This window comes from Aplidium turbinatum, chromosome 13, assembly GCF_918807975.1.
Source record: "Aplidium turbinatum chromosome 13, kaAplTurb1.1, whole genome shotgun sequence".
Taxonomy (NCBI): Eukaryota; Metazoa; Chordata; class Ascidiacea; order Aplousobranchia; family Polyclinidae; genus Aplidium; species Aplidium turbinatum.
The window spans coordinates 7,506,238-7,528,996 of NC_137484.1; the positions used below are offsets into that span (position 1 = coordinate 7,506,238).

General features: G+C 37.9%; 1 protein-coding gene across 1 annotated transcript; it reads right to left on the reverse strand.

Moving 5' to 3' along the window:
- Positions 1-14,515: 14,515 nt before the first annotated feature.
- LOC145782544 (aminoacylase-1-like) lies at positions 14,516-22,550 on the reverse strand. The gene is made up of 12 exons (XM_082594352.1): positions 22,414-22,550; positions 21,701-21,765; positions 21,423-21,530; positions 20,877-21,048; positions 20,287-20,433; positions 19,967-20,040; positions 19,184-19,294; positions 18,735-18,815; positions 17,814-17,882; positions 17,619-17,698; positions 17,068-17,128; positions 14,516-16,339 (listed from the first exon to the last, which is right to left on the reverse strand). Exons 1-12 carry the CDS (start codon positions 22,496-22,498, stop codon positions 16,190-16,192), a joined length of 1,203 nt encoding a protein of 400 aa, XP_082450478.1. The 5' UTR covers positions 22,499-22,550; the 3' UTR covers positions 14,516-16,189.
- Positions 22,551-22,759: the final 209 nt, after the last annotated feature.

Consider the following 22,759-nt stretch of genomic DNA (forward strand, 5'->3'; position numbering starts at 1 on the left):
ATGATTCAAATTTTATGGATTTTCTCTAAACGTAACTAGCTTTCGTAATGGGCCCTTTGTGAAACTTCAAGCGTTTGAATTTATTTTTGGCTCTTTTGTTCCTCAAGTCCTTGAATAGGCTTACTGTGTTCTTCACAATCACCTTTGCTAACAAGCAAAATTAGGCGGACTTTTTGCATATTTTTGATCTTTATGCAATAGACGTCAGGTTCATCTGAAAAAAGACGCTTAGACAACCCATGGTGAACTAGTTTCTTAACCTAGCTACCAAACTCTTTGCCTTCTAAAATTGTAAACCTTACTTTAGCAACAGCAAAGAACCAATAATAACGTTATTGTTTTTATTTATTGACGCTCTACAGCAGATGAGGTCTTTTAGCGACAGGGCTCATTTTTAATTTTGTATCAGATTTAAGATGTCATCACAATATTACCAGATTTATTCTCACTGCGTTATTCAAGAAAGAACACAATCGGTAACGTTTTTGAAGTCTACGATATGACCCGACCTGGAATCGAGCTAAGATCTACCAGTACTAGAGCCTGAGGCGAAACCACTCGGCCACTGAGCTGGTTTAAAGAACAAAGTGGCTGCTTTTTTCGCTGCCTTTACGTTGAAATGATGCAATTGTACAAAACGTTGAAACAACAAAGCCATTATGTTCTTCAGCCTACTTTCAGTGTAGAATTGATAGAATTCGTTCGTTATACACATAAATTAAACGTATAATGGCATTCTGTCAACATGAACATTCAAACAATCCGAACGCCCTACTGGTTGCCACAGTTCAAGTGGGAATGAAAAGTTTGTAGCATCCTTTTTAGCTTGTTTGGGATTTTTTGTATTTCGAGTTTGTGTAATCTTATCTCTATTGAAATCAAAAAGTTATTAAACAAAGCAGGCTGAGTCACCTTTGTTTCTTTTGTTTGACAAATGAACTGGAAAGTAACGAAATTTAATGGCCACATGCTTCTAACAAAAGGCGTTATTTTGGCGTCAAAACATTTCTTAATTCTTACGCCTCGACTTTGAGCGAGGCTCCGGCCAGTGCTTTGGTTGCAGACATTGAAACAAAGTAAAAATCGACACAACTGCTAACTGAGACAGCGTCATGGAGAAAGGGCAAGATTACTGTAGCCAGTATTCGTCTCAATCAATCAATCATTTTATTTTTCGTCATTAACGCGTCCGGGACGAAAAATATACTAACTACAAAAATCGATATAAACCTACCAGCACGTTAACGAACGGGAAAAGGTGGCAAAACCTTGAAAGGTTTAAAACGTGCCTGAATGAAATATTATGTAGTAGGCTATATATCAGTAGTTAGCACGGCCACAAAACCCAAAAAAACAAATAGCAAAAAAATAAAACAAAAATAGAGAGAAGCACACATGTAGTAATGAATGACAGCCTAATGAAAAGTGTTGTGGATTGAATTTGCCAGTTCCAATATTGATGTGGATGAGCAGTCATAATAATAATAATAATAGGATGAAGAAAGAAAACCGGACATAAAAGAAACCCATCCTCAGGCAAAAGCCCGTTTCAATGTGGCCCAGGAGAGCAGGTGTTGAGCTCTTTCTATGGTTAGACTGCACATCACACAGTAGCCTAAGACGATTGAGGTTTGATATCCAGTTTATCCAGATCATTGTGTAACCATTTTGTATCAATTTCACAAACTTACAACAGCTAAGCCGCACCGATGTGGTTCAACCTCTGTGCGCTGCAAACTAGGTCAGTGATGTGTACTTTGCGGTCCATTGTCCGTCTAGGACAGCAAAGTTCGTCATTTTTACATTGATTCAATGTCTGCCGACGTTTAATAAATGTAAAAATAACGGATTTTGCTGTTTGGGCGTGAACCTTCAATGAATTTTCATGACAATTCTTTGACATTTGCAAACTTACAACTGCCTCGTTTCTGAGCCAGTTTGGGGAAAGTTAAACACACTTTAACCTATTTTAAACAGCTTTATGCTTTCGTTTCCTTGGCGAAACTTTAGACTTATTTTTCTGTAGCAGATTTAAATGGTCGGGTTATGACGTTATGTTTTTCTTGATTTAAAAAGCGCTGCTCTAAAATTAGAAGTTTTTGATCGATTTTGTGTGACGTCACTGGAGTGACAGCTTATCGTGAGAGCCAGGAATTCACTTTCAGCCAACACAAATAAATTCTCAGGCAGCAAATCATTCATTTTTTACATTGACTTAACGTATGCAGACGTTAAATCAATGTAAATAATAACTGATTTGCTGCCTGGGATCTCACTGCTGGAAAACACTAATTTGTGAATGTTTCATAACAAGTCATGGATGGATGATGCAATGCAGTATCAACTGTCGTGCAATTCATATCGTGAAACGTTTTTCTTCCGTTCATTGTTCTACCTTCTTATTTTTAGTCAAAGAATGCCTAAGTCAGGAGCGTAGTCAGTGTGGGGGGGGGGGGGGGTCGGGGGAGTAATTGCGCCTCCCCGAATATTTTAAAGACTCATTTCACCTTCTGTTGCAGCATCATTTAAGAGAGTTTTACGATGGATTTTGGCCAAAAGTACTTTCAGAATGCGCAATTTCAAGATTTTTTTTCAAATGTTTATTAGGGAGACCCCCATATGGGTCCTTCACTTTTGGCAACTCGTTTCCAGGCTCACTGATATGAGCAATAATGCTCATTTTCCGAATTTGTTTGGTGGCTGCGTTCCTGGCCTTAGTGTTTCGTGTTTTAACATCAACCAACGTTAAAAGGACTGAATGACAGTTGTTTCAAACTTTTCTTGACATTGCGTAATCAAAATCCGGTATTTGTTTTCTTTCCACGATGTCAACATAGCAATCTTTGTCGCCAATTTCATAAGGTTAGAAAAGCTATCCTCTCGTAGCAAACTGGTTTCAAGTGATTGCATCATGCTATTTTTTTTACTTACACTTCTAGTAGTGTAGTCAAATTAAAAAGGAAATTTTAGATGGATGACGACAATCGGAAGCCAAACATTTTATTGTTTGAAGAAAAATTATCATTAGGTTGTGCATAAAAATATTATTATTTCAAATTGGCTACGTATCTGGTTCAAGTGCGCAATGCGCATACACCTAGATTCTATCCAAATAAGACTATACTGACGAAGCCATACTTGTGTGGCAAAGCTCCAGCTAGCTTAATTAACTTGAATTTACCGATTCAGTACTGTCTCCTTTTTTACATTATTTTGTCACCCTACGCATCTTTTTAAAATTAGATCATGGTAAAATCATAAGAAGATTTGATCTAAAGTTTAACAACGAAGTTTTACTCTGGTACAACAGACTGTTTTTGTGAATGAAGCTGGTGTCAGTCAACCGGAGCGTCTCAACGCACGTTTCTTCTGCGGTTGTGTACCAACGATTTCTGTCGTTGATTCAACGTGTAGTTGCGTTTGAACAACACAACATATCAAACCTAAATATATTCACTTGTGGTTAAAAGTTCTACGACCTTGTCCGACATTGCTTGGGCTAATCGTGTAACAATGCAATCAATTTGACAACACCAAATTTATAATGAAAACTGGTGTTCAACAAAATTGTATCAAGTTTTCATGCCTCAATTTTTGTTACCTTAACCTAGGGGTAGGCAGTACAGGGTGGATTTTAGCCACTAACTTCGGATTTTGCATAGGACTCTTTTTTAAACAATAATATGATATGACAATACAAAATCAGCAAAAAAATTTGAACTTTAGGCGTTTTTGGCGGTTAGCACCACAAAAAACTGAAAATTGCATTTTCGGATTGTGAATTTAACAAAAAATCACAATTTTCTGGAATAATTGGTTTTCAAATGTACAATACTGCATAAACTTGTCATTTTTTTATGCAAATGGGCTCTGTGAAGATGGAATAATAACTCAAGACTAATTTGGAATTTTATTAGTAAAAGAAAAGTCCAAAAAACACAAAAAAATGGTGAAAAAGCATCAATTTTTTATGATAAAGTGTTCAGGAAAGGACAGGCCTATTGCAAAGCCTTGGACACTAGAAGAGATACAGTAGAAGAATGGTGAGATATAAAATGGTGAAACTTTCGAGGTTAATGCATTTAATGGACTTCTTAAACCGAGGGGAGGACATTCCTGGGGGGAGGGGGTATGAAATAAGGATTTGAGTAACTGATTCCAGAGTCATGCCGCTGAGGGAAAATACCTAAACGAATTTTATTAAATACATTTAGTAGGCTACTATGATTATGTTAATCTTGTTACTAATACTATAATTGTTTTTTTCAGATGACAGAAAACAATACAATATTTGTGCTAGGGGATGTACTTCCCAAAAATTATGATGCAGCAATTGATATATTTAGTGTTGCCTAAAAACTGAAATCAGAGAAGATGACGCTTTGCATCAGGTTATATGTTACTGCTTTGATAAAAACATGGACAAAAGCATTCGGAAAAGATTACATCATTGACCGGAAATGCATCATGGAGAAAGTTCAAAAGGTCATAACCCACTACCACAATCATGTTTATGCCGAACACAACCGCACAAAACCAAAAAAGATAGGAATGGCTTTCGTGAAAAAGAGTATTCGGCATCTCCCACATATCCTGGAGAAAAATGTTATTGATGTTCAATTGTTCATAAAGAATCGCAAGACGTATACAGTACCAACCAATGGTCTTCTTGAAATAGGGAAGAATATGGATGATTTAACAAGCGACGAAAAGGCTTTTTATATCGACCAACTGGGGTATCAAGTCATGCGCATCAGTGAAGAAATTGAGTATGGCATAGAAAAGGAATCAGAAGTAGCTGAACAACCGGCAATCATTGAACAAGATAGGATTGAAGAACAATACAAGCAAATTGAAGACGAAACCGACCTATTGAATACATTAAGTGATCAACTGAATATCAGTGCTAATCGGCCGGGGCACATGTGAAATACAATGACAACCAATCAGTTGATCACTTAATGTATTCGATAGGTTGGTTTCGTCTTCAATTTGCATGTATTGTTCTTCAATCCTATCTTGTTCAATGATTGCCTGTTGTTCAGCTAGTTCTGATTCCTTTTCTATGCCATACTCAATTTCTTCACTGATGCGCATGACTTGATACCCCAGTTGGTCGATATAAAAAGCCTTTTCTTCGCTTGTTAAATCGTCCATTTCCCTATTCAAGAAGACCATTGGTTGGTACTGTAGTGTATACGTCTTGCAATTATTTATGAACAATTGAACATCAATAACATTTTTTCCAGGATTTGTGGAGATGCCGAATACTCTTTTTCACGAAAGCCATTCCTATTTTTTTTGGTTTTGTGCGGTTGTGTTCGGCATAAACATGATTGTGGTAGTGGGTTATGACCTTTTGAACTTTCTCCATGATGCATTTCCGGTCAATGATGTAATCTTTTCCGAATGCTTTTGTCCATGTTTTTATCAAAGCAGTAACATATAACCTGATGCAAAGCGTCATCTTCTCTGATTTCAGTTTTTAGGCAACACTAAATATAGCAATTGCTGCATCATAATTTTTGGGAAGTACATCCCCTAGCACAAATATTGTATTATTTTCTGTCATCTGAAAAAAACAATTATAGTATTAGTAACAAGATTAACATAATCATAGTAGCCTACTAAATGTATTTAATAAAATCCGTTTAGGTATTTTCCCTCAGCGGCATGACTCTGGAATCAGTTACTCAAATCCTTATTTCATACCCCCTCCCCCCAGAAATGTCCTCCCCTCGGTTTAAGAAGTCCATTAAATGCATTAACCTTGAAAGCTTCACCATTTTATACCCCACCATTCTTCTACTGTATCTTTTCTAGTGTCCAAAGCTTTGCAATAGGCCTGTCCTTTCCTGAACACTTTATCATAAAAAATTGATGATTTTTCACCATTTTTTTGTGTTTTTTGGACTTTTCTTTTACTAATAAAATTCCAAATTAGTCTTGAGTTATTATTCCATCTTCACAAAGCTATTTGCATAAAAAAATGACAAGTTTATGCAGTATATATTATACATTTGAAAACCACTTATTCCGGAAAATTGTAATATTTTGTTAAATTCACAATCCGAAAATGCAATTTTCAGTTTTTTGTGGTGCTAACCGCCAAAAACGCCTAAAGTTCAAATTTTTTTGCTGATTTTGCATTGTCATATCATATTATTGTTTAAAAAAGAGTCCTATGCAAAATCTGAATACCTTCATTTTTACTGCCTACCCCTACTTAACCCTCAAATATTCATGTTCATTTTTTAAGTTGGGCTGTCAACACTGAATCCATGTAGGTTATTACTTTGCAAATTGCGATATTTGAATTTTGATAAACTAAATTGATGTTGTGTGGGCTGGTATCTTGTTTGTAGAGATTTAAATCATATTTGTTAGAGATTCTTTCTCGTAGAAACAGCATTTACTTTATAAAACAGTTGTTGTTTGATAGTAAAACCATGTACCCACAATCAACCACTGAACAAGAGTTAGACATTATCAGTGGGACATAAGTGTGCAAGCAAATCTTGAAGGTTTTAAGATAAACTTGTTCTGTTCTTTAGTTGAATCAATGTCTGTGCTCTTTTGTAGCCATTAGACGAAATCGTCTTTTTCACCATTCTTTTACCATTCTTTTCAAAAACCCGCCTGGCGATGAGTAGGCTACAATCTGTTTTCACTTCCAAAAATTACGGCTTTTATACATTCGGCGGTGCAGACCTCGACTGGACATTAAATCAAATACCAAGCAGATGTTGGTTTGATTGTCACCGGGTTCACGCAACTCACTGACTGCTTGAAACGTGATAGGTACAGTAATGTGGGTGATGGTGGGGTCTATTATTCGTTATGCCACACTTTTAGAAGATGCCATCCTCTATTTGTGCGCAGTCACTCATCTGAGGAAAAAAATTACGATTTTACATTTCTTCAAGTTCAAGGTCACTGAGCATTGAAACCATGTGAAAATGACAAGCGTTGTTTGCGGGTAAGCGAAATAATTTGATCCTGGAAAAGGTGTAAGTTGCATCAAAACTTACCTTAGCAAAAGCTGTGTGTTACTCTCAAGATTGGGAACGACCATGAAAGCGTCGCGTGTTCTGTGACATATCCAATTAGCGTGCTGACGATTGAGATTTGCAGCAGGTTTAAATTCACCACTTGCAGATTGCATCTTTCTCTTCAACATCTGCAGACGTTGAATTGCTGTGATTTTACTGGCCGAGCAGTGGTGCGCGCCCACTGTATAGCCGGTGTCCGTATATTTGTTGAATAGCAGCAGCTTACACACAACATCAAATCAATGCAACAACATTTTCTGTGGTTAGAAACGCATAATCTTGATTGCATGCCCACAGCACACTCACCATATGAGCTTGCTTTAAACTCGCTTGAACTGGTTTGAACAAGTGCATTCCAGACACATCGTTAATGATGTAGTTTTCAAAGAGACCTGTCATATTTGTCCTGACAAAGCTTCAATACAAAAAATGCTTCACACACAAAATAACGTTAGTTGAATTAGCCAAACCAAACATAATTGTTGGGGTCTAAAAATTTTCCAGGGGGTCCCAAAACGTAAAGCAAATGCAGCATTCTTGTGTGATTCTAATCATGGAATGCAGTTCACCTCATATCGGCCGAAGAGGTGGTTGAAACTTTGACTCGATTTTGGTTTACCAAAAGTTGCTGCTCTGTAGGCTAAGCAGTATGTGGTTCCAGTATTCCATTTTACTTAGTTATCATACTATCTGTCGACACAAACACCTCTTGAAATCAGTCAACCATGCCTCCCACGAGCGACTCCTGTGTGATGTCATAGACCATCTCATCTACCATACATAGTAAGGTGAGATTTCAAGTATGTTTGACGTTGCTGAGAATAGAATTTACGTAATTCTATCTGTTTATGAGCAGGAACCTAATCGCGGCTCATCTAAGATGACATGAGATTTCCAATCAACTTATTTGCTAATGGTGTGTTGATGTGTTCAAATATTCTGAAGACATCGTTATTTTTCATCGTCACTCCATTCCATATGACGTCCAATATGACGTTTTTGTTTACCTGCATAACACAATGTCATAGTTCTACATTAGCATCCCCCCTCAAAGGCGTCATGTATGTTAATATTTGCACAGTCTCTAAACAAGGTTTTTGCATATTCTCAAAACTATCAAATATGCCGATCTAAAGTAGTACAAAACCTCGGCTTGACCTGCAGCCCACACAGTGTGATTGCGCTATATATTCAAATAACCTACACCGTACAATATTTACTTTTGTCGCTTGGCGAGCCAACTACTTTACGAATTTCTAAAATGTTACAAACTTCAAGTCACTGGGCCAGATAAGTGTGAGGTTGTTGGCCTCTACTGAAATCCAGTTTTACTCTCTCCACCCTTCATTATTGTACGAGTGTGGAATATTATACGGTTGAGAGCACATTCATTTAATTCATGAACATTTTTTGATTAATTATTTTTAGTTTCCTCATCATTATTTAAGTTCCTTCCTCGCGTTGAGGGTTGGAGGCAATGAAGCGCCAAGTTTCTCTGTTGTGAGATTTTTCTTTGCAGTTTTGTAATCAAGTCTTGACCAGTGTTTAATATCATTAGTCCAAATTCTTGGTGACCTACCTCTAATCGTTCAGTTTATTTGTATTTGATTGATTGAACCTTTGTTCTCGGACTGGGAAAGCTTCTTTGAGAACTTAATCCTAGCAGTTTCACATAGGCCTACTTATAGAGGCTTTGAACCACTGTCGCAGGCCTGGTCACCGACATTGACGGAGTGAAGTTTCCGATAGTGAAGTGTTGTTGCCGGGGAATTATTCCATCTATTAGATGCCGCTGAATGGAGAGCAGTCTTTATAATGCGTTGCTCAAGCGCACACCCCGAGAGTTGAACCAGCGCCGCTTGATCTTGACGCTTCTTCGTTTACGAAGTCAAGCGCTAACCAATTGAGGCATCAGGATCGACATATGAGTAGCACAGCAAAAACAGTCTAGCAAAAACGTGCTTGAAACCGAAAAAGAATAGCAGCCTCAGACAATTTGGCATGGTTCACAGTCGTGTATTCATGGTCATGACAGCAATATCGAAAAGTTGGTTTTGTGAAATCTTTCTACTTACTCATTTCCTCTTAAACATGACATTGATCTAAATAACAAATTGAAACGTGACTTCGTGAAATACAAATTACGATAACAGACACAATCTTTTCGATCTTGTCATGTTTGGTTTAATGCTTCAGTGATGTTACACGCTTCATGGTACGACATTTCATTTGCATCACTTGTCGTCCTGTGAATATGGTAGAATAACCCACCCTACATTGCTGGAAAGAAGATGGCCACATGCAATGATGTAACCGTTAGAAGATGACATCTACCCATGTCCCATGGCAAGCTAACGGTAAAAGTATGCTTTTTTCACAAACGTAACCAGTGAACTTATGCTACTTTGACTAGGTTTTCAAATACATTTTTATTGATTTCATTGATAAACTGACTCATTTGCTTGAAATGTGTTTGGCTGGTGTTTTAGCAACCGCTACATTACCGCAATAATTTAAGACAGGGGTTCTCAAAATTTTTAGACTGAGCCTCCTTGACATCACCTGTAAAAAATTATGTCCCCTTTTTCTCGTTTAAATGAGCAATCAAGTCATACTGTACTACATAAAGTTTACATATTTTAAATTTTAAAACAAACAAAGTTTATTTTTCATCATACACGAATCAAAAAATTAAGTGGATCACAATATACTTTTCCTTGCATTAATGAGAAGTACGTAGCTACTTTTTCCAAGCCAGCAGTTTAATTCGTGGCTTAGTTGAAGACAATGCAAACCGTATGTTATATTCAGTTAAGTTGCTCTGATCTTGTGTCTTCTCTTCACACTTCAATGCAAGTACAGAAAAAGCTTTTACGCAAAATAACGTCAGAAACAACCATTGCTACCGAACAATACACTAAACCACAACCTCAAGAATAAGCACTGAGGACAAATGTCGAAACTAGACCACCAGTCCATAATCGTGCCACACAGTGAGGTGTTACCAACATTTCTGTTTACGAGTTGCATCATACAGTAGAATACTAGTGCAACAGCCTATCATATTCGCGCCCCCCTTGGAGAATCTTCACGTCCCTCAAGGGTGGGGCGCGCCCACGAGTTTAAGAACGACTGATTTAAGACAACACCAGACTAAAATTAACAAGTGGTCAAAAAAAGTAACAATTTTGATTATGATATCGAAAAAATGGTATCGAAACAAAATCCAAAATTGTTTATACAAAAAAATCTTTTTTTTTTTGCTTCTATGCCATTCGTCATCACTTCTTGCATAGACCTAGTCTGATATTTTCTAAGGCGAAAGTTACATGTGTCTTACAAATATGATACTACAACAAACTTTTTTTTCCAGCAAGCAAGAGTTGTCGTTTTATATTGTTTCAATATCGGCAAAAGTAAAGCGATGTAAAATTGGTAATTTTTGCTGGTTAGGTGAAATTCTTGTGGTTATGTCTACAGTCAATTGACGTGTGGTTTCGAGTCATTGCATGTTATCCAAGTCTAGTGATTACGTCAAAATGCAATTGCGTAACTGCGGGTACAAGGAGAAACCGTCCTATCGACAATTGGAGTCGAAAATGCGACCAGCATGCCTACTTTATCTAAGCTCTTACCATGGCTCTATCTATTTTTAGTTTTCCAACTTTTGCCACTGTTACTTTTTCATGGTTGCTTCGTGTTTATTCACCATAAATGACGTCAATCCAGAAGCAATCCTACCTTCTGTGAACTACAAGAAGTGTCATGAGTGCAAGCACTCAAGCAGTAAATTGTCATTGACTGCATTTTTAGCATTTTTGTTCTATTCTCTCTTGCCTACGTGTGGCGCCATACATACTTGATCATCGACTAGATACTGAAGCGCAGAAATAAATCGAAACTGTTTTTAACCAGCTCAGTGGCCGAGTGGCTTCGCCTGCGGTTCTGGTGCTGGTAGATGCGAGATCGGTTCCAGGTCGGGAAAAACGGTACCGATTGTGTTCTTTTCTGAATAACGCAGTGAGAATAAATCTGGTAATAATGTGATAACATCTTAAAGCTGATATAAAATTGAAAATTAGCCCTGTCGCTAAAAGACCTTAGCTGTTGTAAAGCGAAAATAAATATAACCATGACATAATTATTAATCAAAACTGCTTTCAAAATCTTTAAACAATGAAAGAACATTGATAATAAGCATAGTTCAGGCTTACTATCATAACGTTCTATGTATCTGCTGGCTTAGAGTTAATCATAGTATGGCCTGGTTGGTCATGCAGCAGAACAGCGTTCTAAATAATGGGTTACAGTTGCACTATTTCGTATATTTTCATTTTTGTTAAAACGAAGTCTGCTGGGTTTACCAAAACGTGACTAAAAATTTTCCTGCTGCAGTTGTTGCATTAAAATTACAGCGGACCAGACATTGAACGTTAGACCTATACCAAATTACCAATCAATTTGCTAGTGATGTTTTGAAAGTTATCCCAATTTTCCAATTGTGCTAAACTGAAATATAAGAATTGTATTTGTAGAACAATTTGTGTAGAATGTGTGAACGGTATGCCTTTTCGGCCTAAAGAAAATGATGCGCATTGGCAGCAACACAGCTTGCAAAATTTCATGTTGTTTGGAAGCTGTGTTTCTGTGAAATCATGCCTCAAGATGGTTCTTCAATAAAAGTTCTGTTTTCAGTTCGATCCAGATTTTATTTCTAACCGTCAAGATGAAAACAATGCTTACCGCAACATAGAATGTCACGCGTTGTAGGTAAGATTTAAGGAATATGGAGGCAGAGTCTACATCTTAAAAGAGATTTGTCCATACTCTCAATACGCCGGTCGTTTACTTTTTTTTACTTTCCTAATGGAATAGAAATGCATCTAATCGTTTTGACAAAAGTTTAAATTTTTTTTAGTTTTTTCCTAAACTGAGGTTAACAGCCTATGTTTATATTTTGTAACTGGTGTGAATTGGATAGGCTATTGTACATTTTTGCATAAGCGGTGGAATCCTGGATCATTTGCTACCTAATTTGAAGCATCATCAGGATATTTGTTTTAACAGATTCCAGGGCAGCTTCGTTGCCATTTCGTGGAAAAAAATGCCACCACGTTTTCATAACTTAAATTCAAGTCATTTTCTCATCCACATAGTAAGCTCACATTAACTCTCATTTAGTGTCCTATAACAGAGTGGTCCACAAGTAACACACTGGCAAACCGAAAAAGACAGTCGAGATGAATGCTTGTTGTCGTGTTTGTTCAATTCCACGAAAAAAAATTGTAGAAGTTGATAGATTTGTTTGTAATTGGTTGGGAGTTTTTACACACACTCATGCAGTGCATTGAGAACGAAGAAGATCAAGTTGTAGGCCTACTAACAAACTAACTGATCACCCGCAGTAACCCTGTCATCACCGCATATGCCCCTGAGATTTCAATGTATTTTTAACTGTTGTAAATACGGAAGCATTGCTCAGGTAATAGCAATCTTCTTTAAATTCGATTATTCAGTTTCATTATTAGTTTAATTGTGGAATGTGCATCGTAGATTCGTAGGCTACGCTTAACGTAATTCCCATGAGATTAAAATGAATGTTTCGCTAATTGGTTTTGACCTGCTGTGAAATTATTCATTGATTTTTGCACAATTTTTACACTTTTATACATGTTGTATAAACGTTATTATTGTTAGTTTTTACCATACATACTCGTTCTTGGTTGTAGATAAACATTTTGACTGGATAGTCACATGACTGGCATAAAAAGTTGCAGACCACAATAACTCCGTTATGGTCAGCGAAACGCAATCCACGCATATCGAACAAGCGTGTTTTCAGCAATGGATGTAAGCTACGGGGTAAACATTTTTGTACCCCACAAAAGATGAATTGATTGGAAGTAGGCTAAACACATTGCTACCTCAACCAGTTCAAAAATAAATCAACTTATTCCACAGTATTGATAAGGTTGAATATGAAATGTCCCTTGAATATCCTACGACCTACGTAGGTTTACTATAGAAAAAGGCGGGGCCACTTCGGATAGAATTTCGAAATTTAACACCAGCTATAGCCAGGGCCGTTGAGAAGGATAATTTAGACCCGGTACCAATGAGACCCTCATGCCCCAAATAAAGACACTTCTAAGAAAAAACAATATCTTCAAAGAATACGAGGTTGTTGCTTCAAGTTCCTAGACCCTTAAATCATCCCAGCTCGGGCCCAAAAGTAGCCTACTCACTGTCAACGCAACCGGCTATAGAAGTTGTTCAAACGACAAGTTATTGAAATCCATCTGTGGTCATGAGAACAATGCTTTAAAACTTGCGGTAACTTCAATTATAATGCAAAGTTTTCAACTTAACAAACTCTAGTTTTTAAATTGATGTTAGATGATGATGATGGCGTATGAGCGATCTTTCCAGGCTAGATTGGAGGGCAGGAAATCTTCAGCCACTCAGCAGTCTCGTCGTCCAGGATTCTCAGACCATGCGCACCGTGTAGAGGCCGGTGGGTTAGGCAGTGGTGGATGACATGGTCTGCGGTCTGTTCCGTGGCACCACACTCGCATTCTGATGAAATGTCCTGTCCATGTTAGATGAAATCACGGATGTATGGGTCAAATGCAAAATGTGCGTCTAAAATGAAGATAGCCTACTAACTTAGCCTACGGTGTTTAACAGATACTATGAAGAAGAAACTCTGTTCACATCGAAAGCAACTTGGGAGTGTCGTCGCAGAAAATATTATGATTTAATAGCATTCTGTTTCAGTTTAGCTTGTTTCTATTTCTAGCCTTCACAGCAAAAACAACACGTGTTGACACACGAAAAAGAGCTAGAGGCGACGAAACTCGAACGGTTTGAAAGCGTTTGCTTCGGACCGTTGGCGAGTTAGCCGTCTGCCCCGTTAGCTCAGTGGTTACTCGCCCGGCTCAAGATCACGCGGCGCAAGTTTGACTCTCAGGGTGTGCGCTTGAGCTACGCATTTCAGGACTGCTCTCTATTCAGCGGCACCTAGTGAATGGAATAATTCCTCGGCAACAATCGGAAAACTTCACTCTACCAATCTCGGCAACCAGCCCTGCGTCAAGAGCCTCAGTCTTTAAGTATGCGAAACTACTAGCAATAACTAATCAAAGCTTTGTCAGTCCAAGGATAAAAATTCAAAACCAACCAACCAGCCTATTAACTGTGTAACTAGCTAATTGTATAAGTTATGTACCAGCTCAGTGGCCTTCGCTTTCGGCTCTGGTAGATTTGAGATCGATTCCAGGTCGGGTCAAAACAAAGACTTTAACAACGGTACCGATTGTGTTCTTTCTTGCGTAACGCAGTGAAAATCAGTCGGGTAATGATGTGATGACATCGTAAACTTGATACAAAACTAAAAATGAAATGAGTCCTGTCGCTAAAAGACCTCAGCAATTGTAGAGCGACACGTATGCCATTTATTATTTGTGTATGATTTTTGTTCGTTTATTCGAATATGGACATTCCTGTCTGATGAAAATAAATAGTAATAAATAAAACCATAACATTATCAACTGTATAACTTATATATTCTCCTTTTGTTAATACTGGGACGTTGAATTCAAATAGAAAGAACATTTTATTGGCTGGGTTAAGAAACAAATCGACTCAATCATGACTGAATAGCATGCTTTTAAGCGGCTGTGTTGACAAGTAGAAGTGTTGTCTTGCTTGCAGTGCTGTGCGCAGCAAAACATTACTCCTCATCTATGCAGATGGTACTAAACCCATAACAATGATGCCATAACCTGATCCCAGCCAGCAAAATCGATCCTTTGTACATTGATTCAATGTCTAGAGACGTTGAATCAATGTAAAAAGAACCGGTTTTGTTAGGGAGGGGGGTAGTGAATCTTTGACATATAAGTTATAATTTTCATGAGTTTGTGTTCGACAACTATACGCGGCGCATGTTGTCCACAATTGCGTAATCAGCAGACTTGAGTCAGCAAATAGCACATGTGAAAGTTCACCGCAGTTTCTGATCCAAACGAAAATAAATCAAGTTGCGGCAACATGAAAACAGCACACTGCGACTGTTTTCGTTGCTTTTTTTAAAAAACCATAAAGCGACAATACGTTTTCTTCATTATCACTTTCTAAAACCTCTACGCTCACAGCCCGTTTCACCCCAAAAGGGGGATCATCAGAAGGTCCTTATGCAAACAGAATTTTCTTTGTTATAGAACTTGTGCATTGAATAGAATTAATTGTTAAACCCTATATTCTCTCATTCAAATGACATAATGCATTGGCGAGGAAAACACTAGAAAGCAAAGTTTTAAACACCAGACAAGTGCAAGGTGTTTTCATAGCGTAAACATATACAGAAAAAACAAACCAGAGAAGGCGAAATTGCCAAGATGAACAAGCGCAACATCTTCGTTTGATAATGTTGATTAGACGTGTGGCAAGCAAACAAGTAAAAGGAATAAGTCGCATTTCAATCAATTTGATCTGTACAAAAACATCTTAGTGTTCATAAACGTAAATATTCATTCTTGCCATCCTTCATACGATAACACAATTACAGTTGTTAGTGTTACCACAGTTAGCCGGCCAGCAAAATTTAACATCATAAAAATGATGGGTTTAGCTATCTGGGAATGCTTTGTGATAACACAACTTCTTGGTACACCAGCATGACAGGTCATCCATTCGCTCAATTCATTGAAGAGTTTTGTTGCCCCACCTTCAAGACAAACACCAAACACACCACAACAATCTAGCTGTACACGGCAATGGTGTCGTATGCGATTGATCGATCAGAGAAGTCATCAATTCAAAAGCAATGCTTTTAAAAGCAAACGTCATGGCAGTTGCTGCACAATGCGAGCGCCATTGTAGCGGTATCTTCAATCACTTCATAATATTTTCTATGAGCAAGAAAGTGGAAGCCTGTTTACGAGTGCAACTTACTTTTTAGACGAGCAAATCTATCGAAAAGCGAAATTCCCAGCGAGAAAAACGCATCTTTTTTTGCAAACTGGGTTACAGCTGGTGAGGGTGCTTAACTGGTTGCGCACAAAGAAAACGTAAAACATTTGCATTTAATATTTGTCAATTATTGTTCGTCATTGCATAGAGGGAATCAAATGTATTTATTGCTTCATGTTGGCCAGTGCTGGGATGATGTCACAGTAGACGTCGATGCCTTCCAAGAAAATCTTCTCATTTAAGAACTCGTTGTGATCATGGAGGAGGATCGGAGTGTTCCGCATCGGACTGAAACCGATCGCGTAGTGACCAGCCTGAAGGAGGGATTGGATTTTGTAATTGCATGACTAACCAAACTATACGGAAAGAAAAATGTTAAAGAAGCTTTCAAAACGAGTCAAAACTTTTTTATACTTTTACTATGGTCAACCTTAATCTTCTACTTGTTCGGGGCATTCAGCGTATGTAGATTTGCTTTCATTGAGCTAGATTGAGCATGGCTTAGTGGTTTCAAGAAGACATTGATTGAATTGAAGATTTTCAGAAGTGGTTTTAAGATCATTGAGCAAGGCTTAGTGGTTTCATTGTAATAAACAAAAACAGGTCTACAGATATATTTAAGCATTGGTATACTGTCTTATAAGGTCCTTTGCTCATTTGTCTTCTCTGAAACTGGTTATGCAGTGCTAATGGATCCCAAATAAGCCGTAACGATAAACGATACACGGATTGTCGTTCAGTTTGCCCACAACTGTTTGTTTTCAAGCTTAAAGTTCGTTGACCATTGAATACGCGAGAACCCGAATTGAACAAGAAAACCGAACACATATTGTATGGTGGACGATACACGGTGACCTGGTGTTATCTACTTGTATTTGGTATGGTTGGTTTGATCATCGCTCCACGGTTTTCCTGCAGTTTCAGTCTAAATGCTACAGGGTTTCATGCCAACATGTTTGTTGCATTGTGAATTATTGTCATCAATTAGGTTGGCAAAAACGATTTGTGAGATCACCAACAATTTGTTCAAGTATAACCTCACCTTCCGAAGAAGTCTGCTGTCGGTGGCGCCTGAGAACACTTCCACCTTCAGATCAATTCCCCTGAAAGAAAAGAAAGTAAGCGAAAAAGTAGCTACAAGTTGTCAACCAGCCGCAGTAATTAGTGTGCCATGGCCACCTTGAAAAGCGGCCTGATTTGTCACATTTTGCGGACTGTTAATAGCAGTCTGACTAAAAATGTATTTTTGTTTTGACTAATGTTATCCAATCCAATTAATTGTGTTAACTGAACTTTTTCAAAAAATGCTGTTTCTATTTTTGTCTTACTTCCTGGTAATACTATAACTCAAAATACTGTATTGCCTAGGGGTGGCATTGAAAGATGAAAAAGTGAGATTTAAAAAATAAAGTTAGTCAGGCCATTAGCAACGGCCTGCAAAATGTAACAAATTGGGCTGTATTTATTACAAAGTAGCTCAATTTTAATCATACATCTGATAAATTGGATATATTAAAATTGAAAAAAAGGAATAAAATGTGGTGAGCACGAAAGTAGTTGAAACATGACAAGAAAAGTGAAAAACCAACAAACCGTTTCTCAATCGCTGATGTGAAGGCTCTCCACCAGGGGTTGCTCTGGTCAGTTGGTGTGATGCTTTGATCCACGTTTTTCTGATTGCACAAACATTTTAATTACAAAAAGAAAACCTTAAAATTTGAAATCACCTCGCAACAACAGGCAGTCCACCGAACTATTTTCTCATTTCAGCAAATACAAAACATTTACCTGAACATACTCAATCGTGACGTCATCACCGGCTTGCTTGCACCAACCAAGTAACTTCTGTTCGAACGCCTGTTGGAAGAAAATTATAGTGAAGGATATCGGTAAAAAGACAAGGAATTAACATTGAAAACAGTCTGTTGCGATGCTTTATACTGTATTTCAAAAGCTTTCATCTGAAAAAGATGTTTTGTTTTTGCACAAAATTTCAATGAAAACAACATTTCCGGCGTGCCACTTTTTCGGTTATACAATACAATACTTAAGCTACGAGAAATTACATATTTCAATGTTGTTGTTTTTTGGTATTATACTAGTAATGTTCCCGCGTGTAAGTTAATGTTACCTGTTTAATATACATGGAACATTGAGCACTGAAATTAGTTAGACAACAGTAGACAATAATTTTTCTGACAAACAATGTTTCGGTGCCGCAGGTCACAGAGTTTAATTCAAAGTTATCATGAAATAAAGAATATTGCTTGAAAGCAAAAACATAGCAAAAAACATCAAGTTGAGCATCTCCCAAGTTTTCTTTGATAGAAGTCGCAAATTGTTTATGATAGCAATACGCTTGTAGTCATTTCAAGTGGAAATCATCACAAATTGGGATGTTATAAAAAATGGAAAACAAAAGTACCGGTACGTATTCAGAAGAAATGGTAAAATATGCCATGGTAACATCCACATGGTTCAATCTCGCAAGAAGATGAGGAGCAAAAGTCACCTTACTTCATTCTATTTTTAATCGGGAGAATTATTATCCATTCAGTGAGACATCAAGTAGGCTAAGCTTCTACATTTAGAGCAGCTAGCTTGTGAGTTTACCAGACTATCACGAAATTGAGATACGTGTTAGGCCTGCGTTTCTTCAGTGAGCATGGTTAGTGTCATTGATTAACGAATCAATAGAACTACTATTACCTTCAAATCCACGCTTGGTGGGATTCGAACGTCGAACGTTGCGGTCAGATCAGCGGGTACAATGTTCATGGCTATCCCGCCCTGGAAGGCAACAATGCATCATACAAAAATCTTATTGTTGGAAAAGAGGGCCAGAGAAAACACAATCAAATGATGATAGTCATATAGCAGCTTGGTTAAAATGCAGTATGACAGCTTTCAAACTGTTGATAGACTTATGCCTTATTATGAAAAGGATGCAAAAAAACTAAAAACTTGCATGTTAACTCTTTTGTTTTACTAAGTATGAGAATAACTTGTGGGATACACTTTGCTGCATCGCAAAATAAGCTAAACGATAATGTTTTTTACTAAGAATACAGCGCTATACAAAATGTATTTGCAGTGAAGGGCATATAACATAGCCACTTATGGCAGAAAAAATACTGCGCTAATCAAACGATACTGACTTCCAGCTTGGTTAAGTTGAGAGAGGTGACTTCTCCCAGAGGTTGGCAGGATGAGTTGAAGAGAGCCTCCTGACTGGCGCGATAGTCGAGGAAGAGATTCAACACTTTGCGCTGAAAATCAAAACATTTCAACAGTTCAGAAACTGTTTTAAAAAGTTGCAAAACATCGTCAAGGCTCGAAACGCTACTCGCAGAACTGACAAACCATAATTTTGATTGGGAAATATTTGCCGGACAATAAACTTTTTCTGAATCTCAATCCTGGTAGTTTTGCATAGGCCAATTTGACAAGCTTTTAAACCACTGACGCAGACCCGGGTTACAGAGGCTGACAGTTCCATATACAGCTGACGTCACCTGAAATCATCTTACTGATAAGAATCACTTAAAGTATGTCGTTAAGATGACGTGGTTTGCAAGCGAGAAAAATGGAAAGTCTGCTTTACAAACGTTTCGGCCAACCAAAACTGCGAAAGAGCAAAGCCATTGAGCAGCAAATATGCGGACTTATGCTTAGGCTTTTCTTTGCGTAACACAAGCACTGGGCTTTTGAATAGTTATCTTTGTACACCACCAATCCACAAGACTATGAAATATCGCATAGCTTGACATCTGCAATTTAACAGCCCTTGGAAACACTTTTTGGCTTCTTTTTTAAAGATCTTTGTAGAAATCAAAACCATTGAATATTTCTTTAAAGTTTCAAACAACGTCAAGTTCTGTGATGTAACAAGATATCGTGCGTGTCAATTTTCATTTACAAAATTGATCAATTCGACGTACCATTTTCTCTGCTGCGGTGTTTTCAATGAACCTGCTGCCGTGGCCGGGATTGCCTCGGCATACCACTCTGAACCCTGTGCGGGGAAAGACATGTGAATGCTGACCCTAATATTACAGCTATGGTTGGCAGAATCCTACATTCAGTTGAATCCTAGTTATCGCAATACTACAGTGTATCTTCCAATAAAAAAATTAAAAAAAAAACACGACTTTTTTTATACTTCAGCATTTGCCTTTCATTATTGAAAAAAAACTAATCGTTTCCAATATCCACAATCACTCACAGTACAGAAGATACAATCACCTATAGACCCACTCACACCAGGGAGACCTTTCCCCATAATAAGCCACATAGTTATTTTCAGGGCTTGCCAGTCCCTCATCAAGAGCTATTCCAAGGTTCATGGATTTGAATTCATCGGATTCCATGAACGCGCCCATTCCTTTCACGCTTCCAATTTCTTCATCTGAAAACAAATAAATTTGTCATCTTAGTGACTAGTTCACACGTCGTTAGATATAAGATTTAATTTAAAACAAGTCCTTAATACAGTAGAATTCGCCTATAGTGACACCTGAAGGGACCGCGGAAAAAGCGTCACCATAACCGAATTCTACTCAACTGTTGCGTATGCAAACGGGACTTTGCAACAGGTGTCACTATAAGCGAAGTGTCACTATAGCCAAAGCCACTATAGGCGAATTCTACTGTACTATATACATATTACATTTATATTACTATATTACAATCAGCTAGATCGCCAAGTCACTATGAATAGGATATTCAGGGTTGCCATGGTAAATTTGAAGATTTTAATGAGATTGCAAGCTTGATTGCATTATGCAAAACATGAAAAATTGTGCGTATTGTAAGTCAACAAAGATGATTGAAACTTCAGTTTGTACTCGCCAGGCACAAAAGTTAAGTGGACGTCCCGATTAAATTGACATCCATTCTGTTTCAGCTTTCGTATGGCTTCTAAGTACTGAATGCCAACGCATTTCATGTCTTGAGTGCCTCGTCCATAGATGTCACCATTTTCTTCTTTTATAGCAGCGAATGCGTCACATTTCCAATGCTCCTGAGACGAGACAAAAGTCGAGAAAGTAAATAAAATTTGTGAAATGTTTCATAATAATCTTTTTTACATTAACATTTTGGTTTCTGCACAAAATCGATTGATACAAGCATCGGGGGATAAGATAAGGTTCTCATTGTACCAAGCCTTCGGCACTAACGAGAGTAGGGTGGCCAGTTCCTTTCTCTCGGCCGCCTTTCCTTCAGCAACTACGCCCACCCAATTTATTACACCCTGGGTAGAGGTGAGCGGTGTCTTTCAACAACCAGCTTAAGCCGGGAGTCGAACCAGGATTGCATGATTGGAAAGCGAGCGCCTTATCCGCTGCGCCATCCCACCGCGTGGCGAAAGTAAAATAACACAAGAAAAACATGTACCTCGTATACAGGAACAACATCTGTGTGTGACGTAAGAAGAATAGAAGGCAACGTTGAATCTTTTCCACGCCAGGTCATGAGTACTGTGTCGTAGTCATCAGTACAGCCCTGTTGACAAGAGAAAAGCCTCAATAGCTGTTGGGGAGGTTAAAAAATAATTTTAAGATGAAAAAGACTTTTAACACATGAAGCTGGCATTTCCGCTGTACCAGAGCTTTCACCACTCGGCCATAATTATAGTCTATGAAATGTTCAAATTTGAATCGATGTTGTTTTACCTTCACACGTTTCACATCCAAACCAACATCTCTTCCATATTCCTCAAGGAACGCAATAGCTGTGGCTGTAAACCACGAAAAACGATGAGTTAATCAAACTCATTTTATCAAGGGCTATTTATTTGTTTTCCGACAATGAGCTACATCATTGCAAACCCCCTCTCTCAATTATGCTTCAAAGAAGCCTGGTCGTTGTCCCGAGCTGTCAGGGTCGATCAGTCGGTCACAACCAACAACAGAGATTAGTTCATCGAGATTGTCAAACCGACACAAAAGCCTGTGCGTTTTCTTCACCCTTTCCGAAAGTAAACGCATCGACCGAACTATCGGGGTAGCGAAAATCGTTATTTCGAAATCAAATTGAAGAGTTTAGAGCGACTTGCGGTCGCAGAGATTTCGTATGACAATGGAAACTAAAATAGAACCAAGTTAAGTCGATGTAATGTGACACAAACAGGACATTTTACAACGTAACAAAATTAAACGACACACAAACGGCGCAGTCAGTGTTCCGCTCAATGGCACCGTCCGTTTTTCTCTCTTTCCCAGAGAACATCAGGATACGTCACAATTTAACAACAGTTGAAAAATAAAAAGATAATAATTGGCGTATTTACATTATTTTAACGTCGGTAGAAGTTAAAATAAAGTGAAAAAGCAACTTCGCAGGCTAGGCGTTTAACGCACAAACAGAATATATTTAGTTCTCTCACCATAGTCCGGTTTGGGATGAACTGTCTGAATGCGAATGTATTCCCGAAACTTCGTCACCGCTGGGGACTCCACATTGTTCGTCATATTTGGCTGCTGTTGGGCCAAGAAAGTCAACACAAATACAGTTTGTCAATTTAATCAACTGTTGATTGTCGCAAGACAATATACAAATAAGGATTGTTGCAGCAGAACAACTAACTCTGTAAATGGAAATTAATGGTTGTACTTGTAACTTTGAATGTGCGTTGCACATATGTCTGAATTAGCTTAATGGCACCATCATATTTTATTTTAAAGTAATGTCAATACACCATCATGTTTTTTTCGGATGAAGAAATACACTGC

Excerpts from the sequence above, each read along its gene's own strand:
- LOC145782544 (XM_082594352.1), bottom strand. The coding sequence starts at position 22,498 with ATGACGAACAATGTGGAGTCCCCAGCGGTGACGAAGTTTCGGGAATAC. Across the intron at positions 21,766-22,413 it reads TCATCCCAAACCGGACTATG|CCACAGCTATTGCGTTCCTT; the intron begins GTGAGAGAACTA and ends CGTGGTTTACAG. Across the intron at positions 20,434-20,876 it reads CCACTTAACTTTTGTGCCTG|ATGAAGAAATTGGAAGCGTG; the intron begins GCGAGTACAAAC and ends ATTTGTTTTCAG.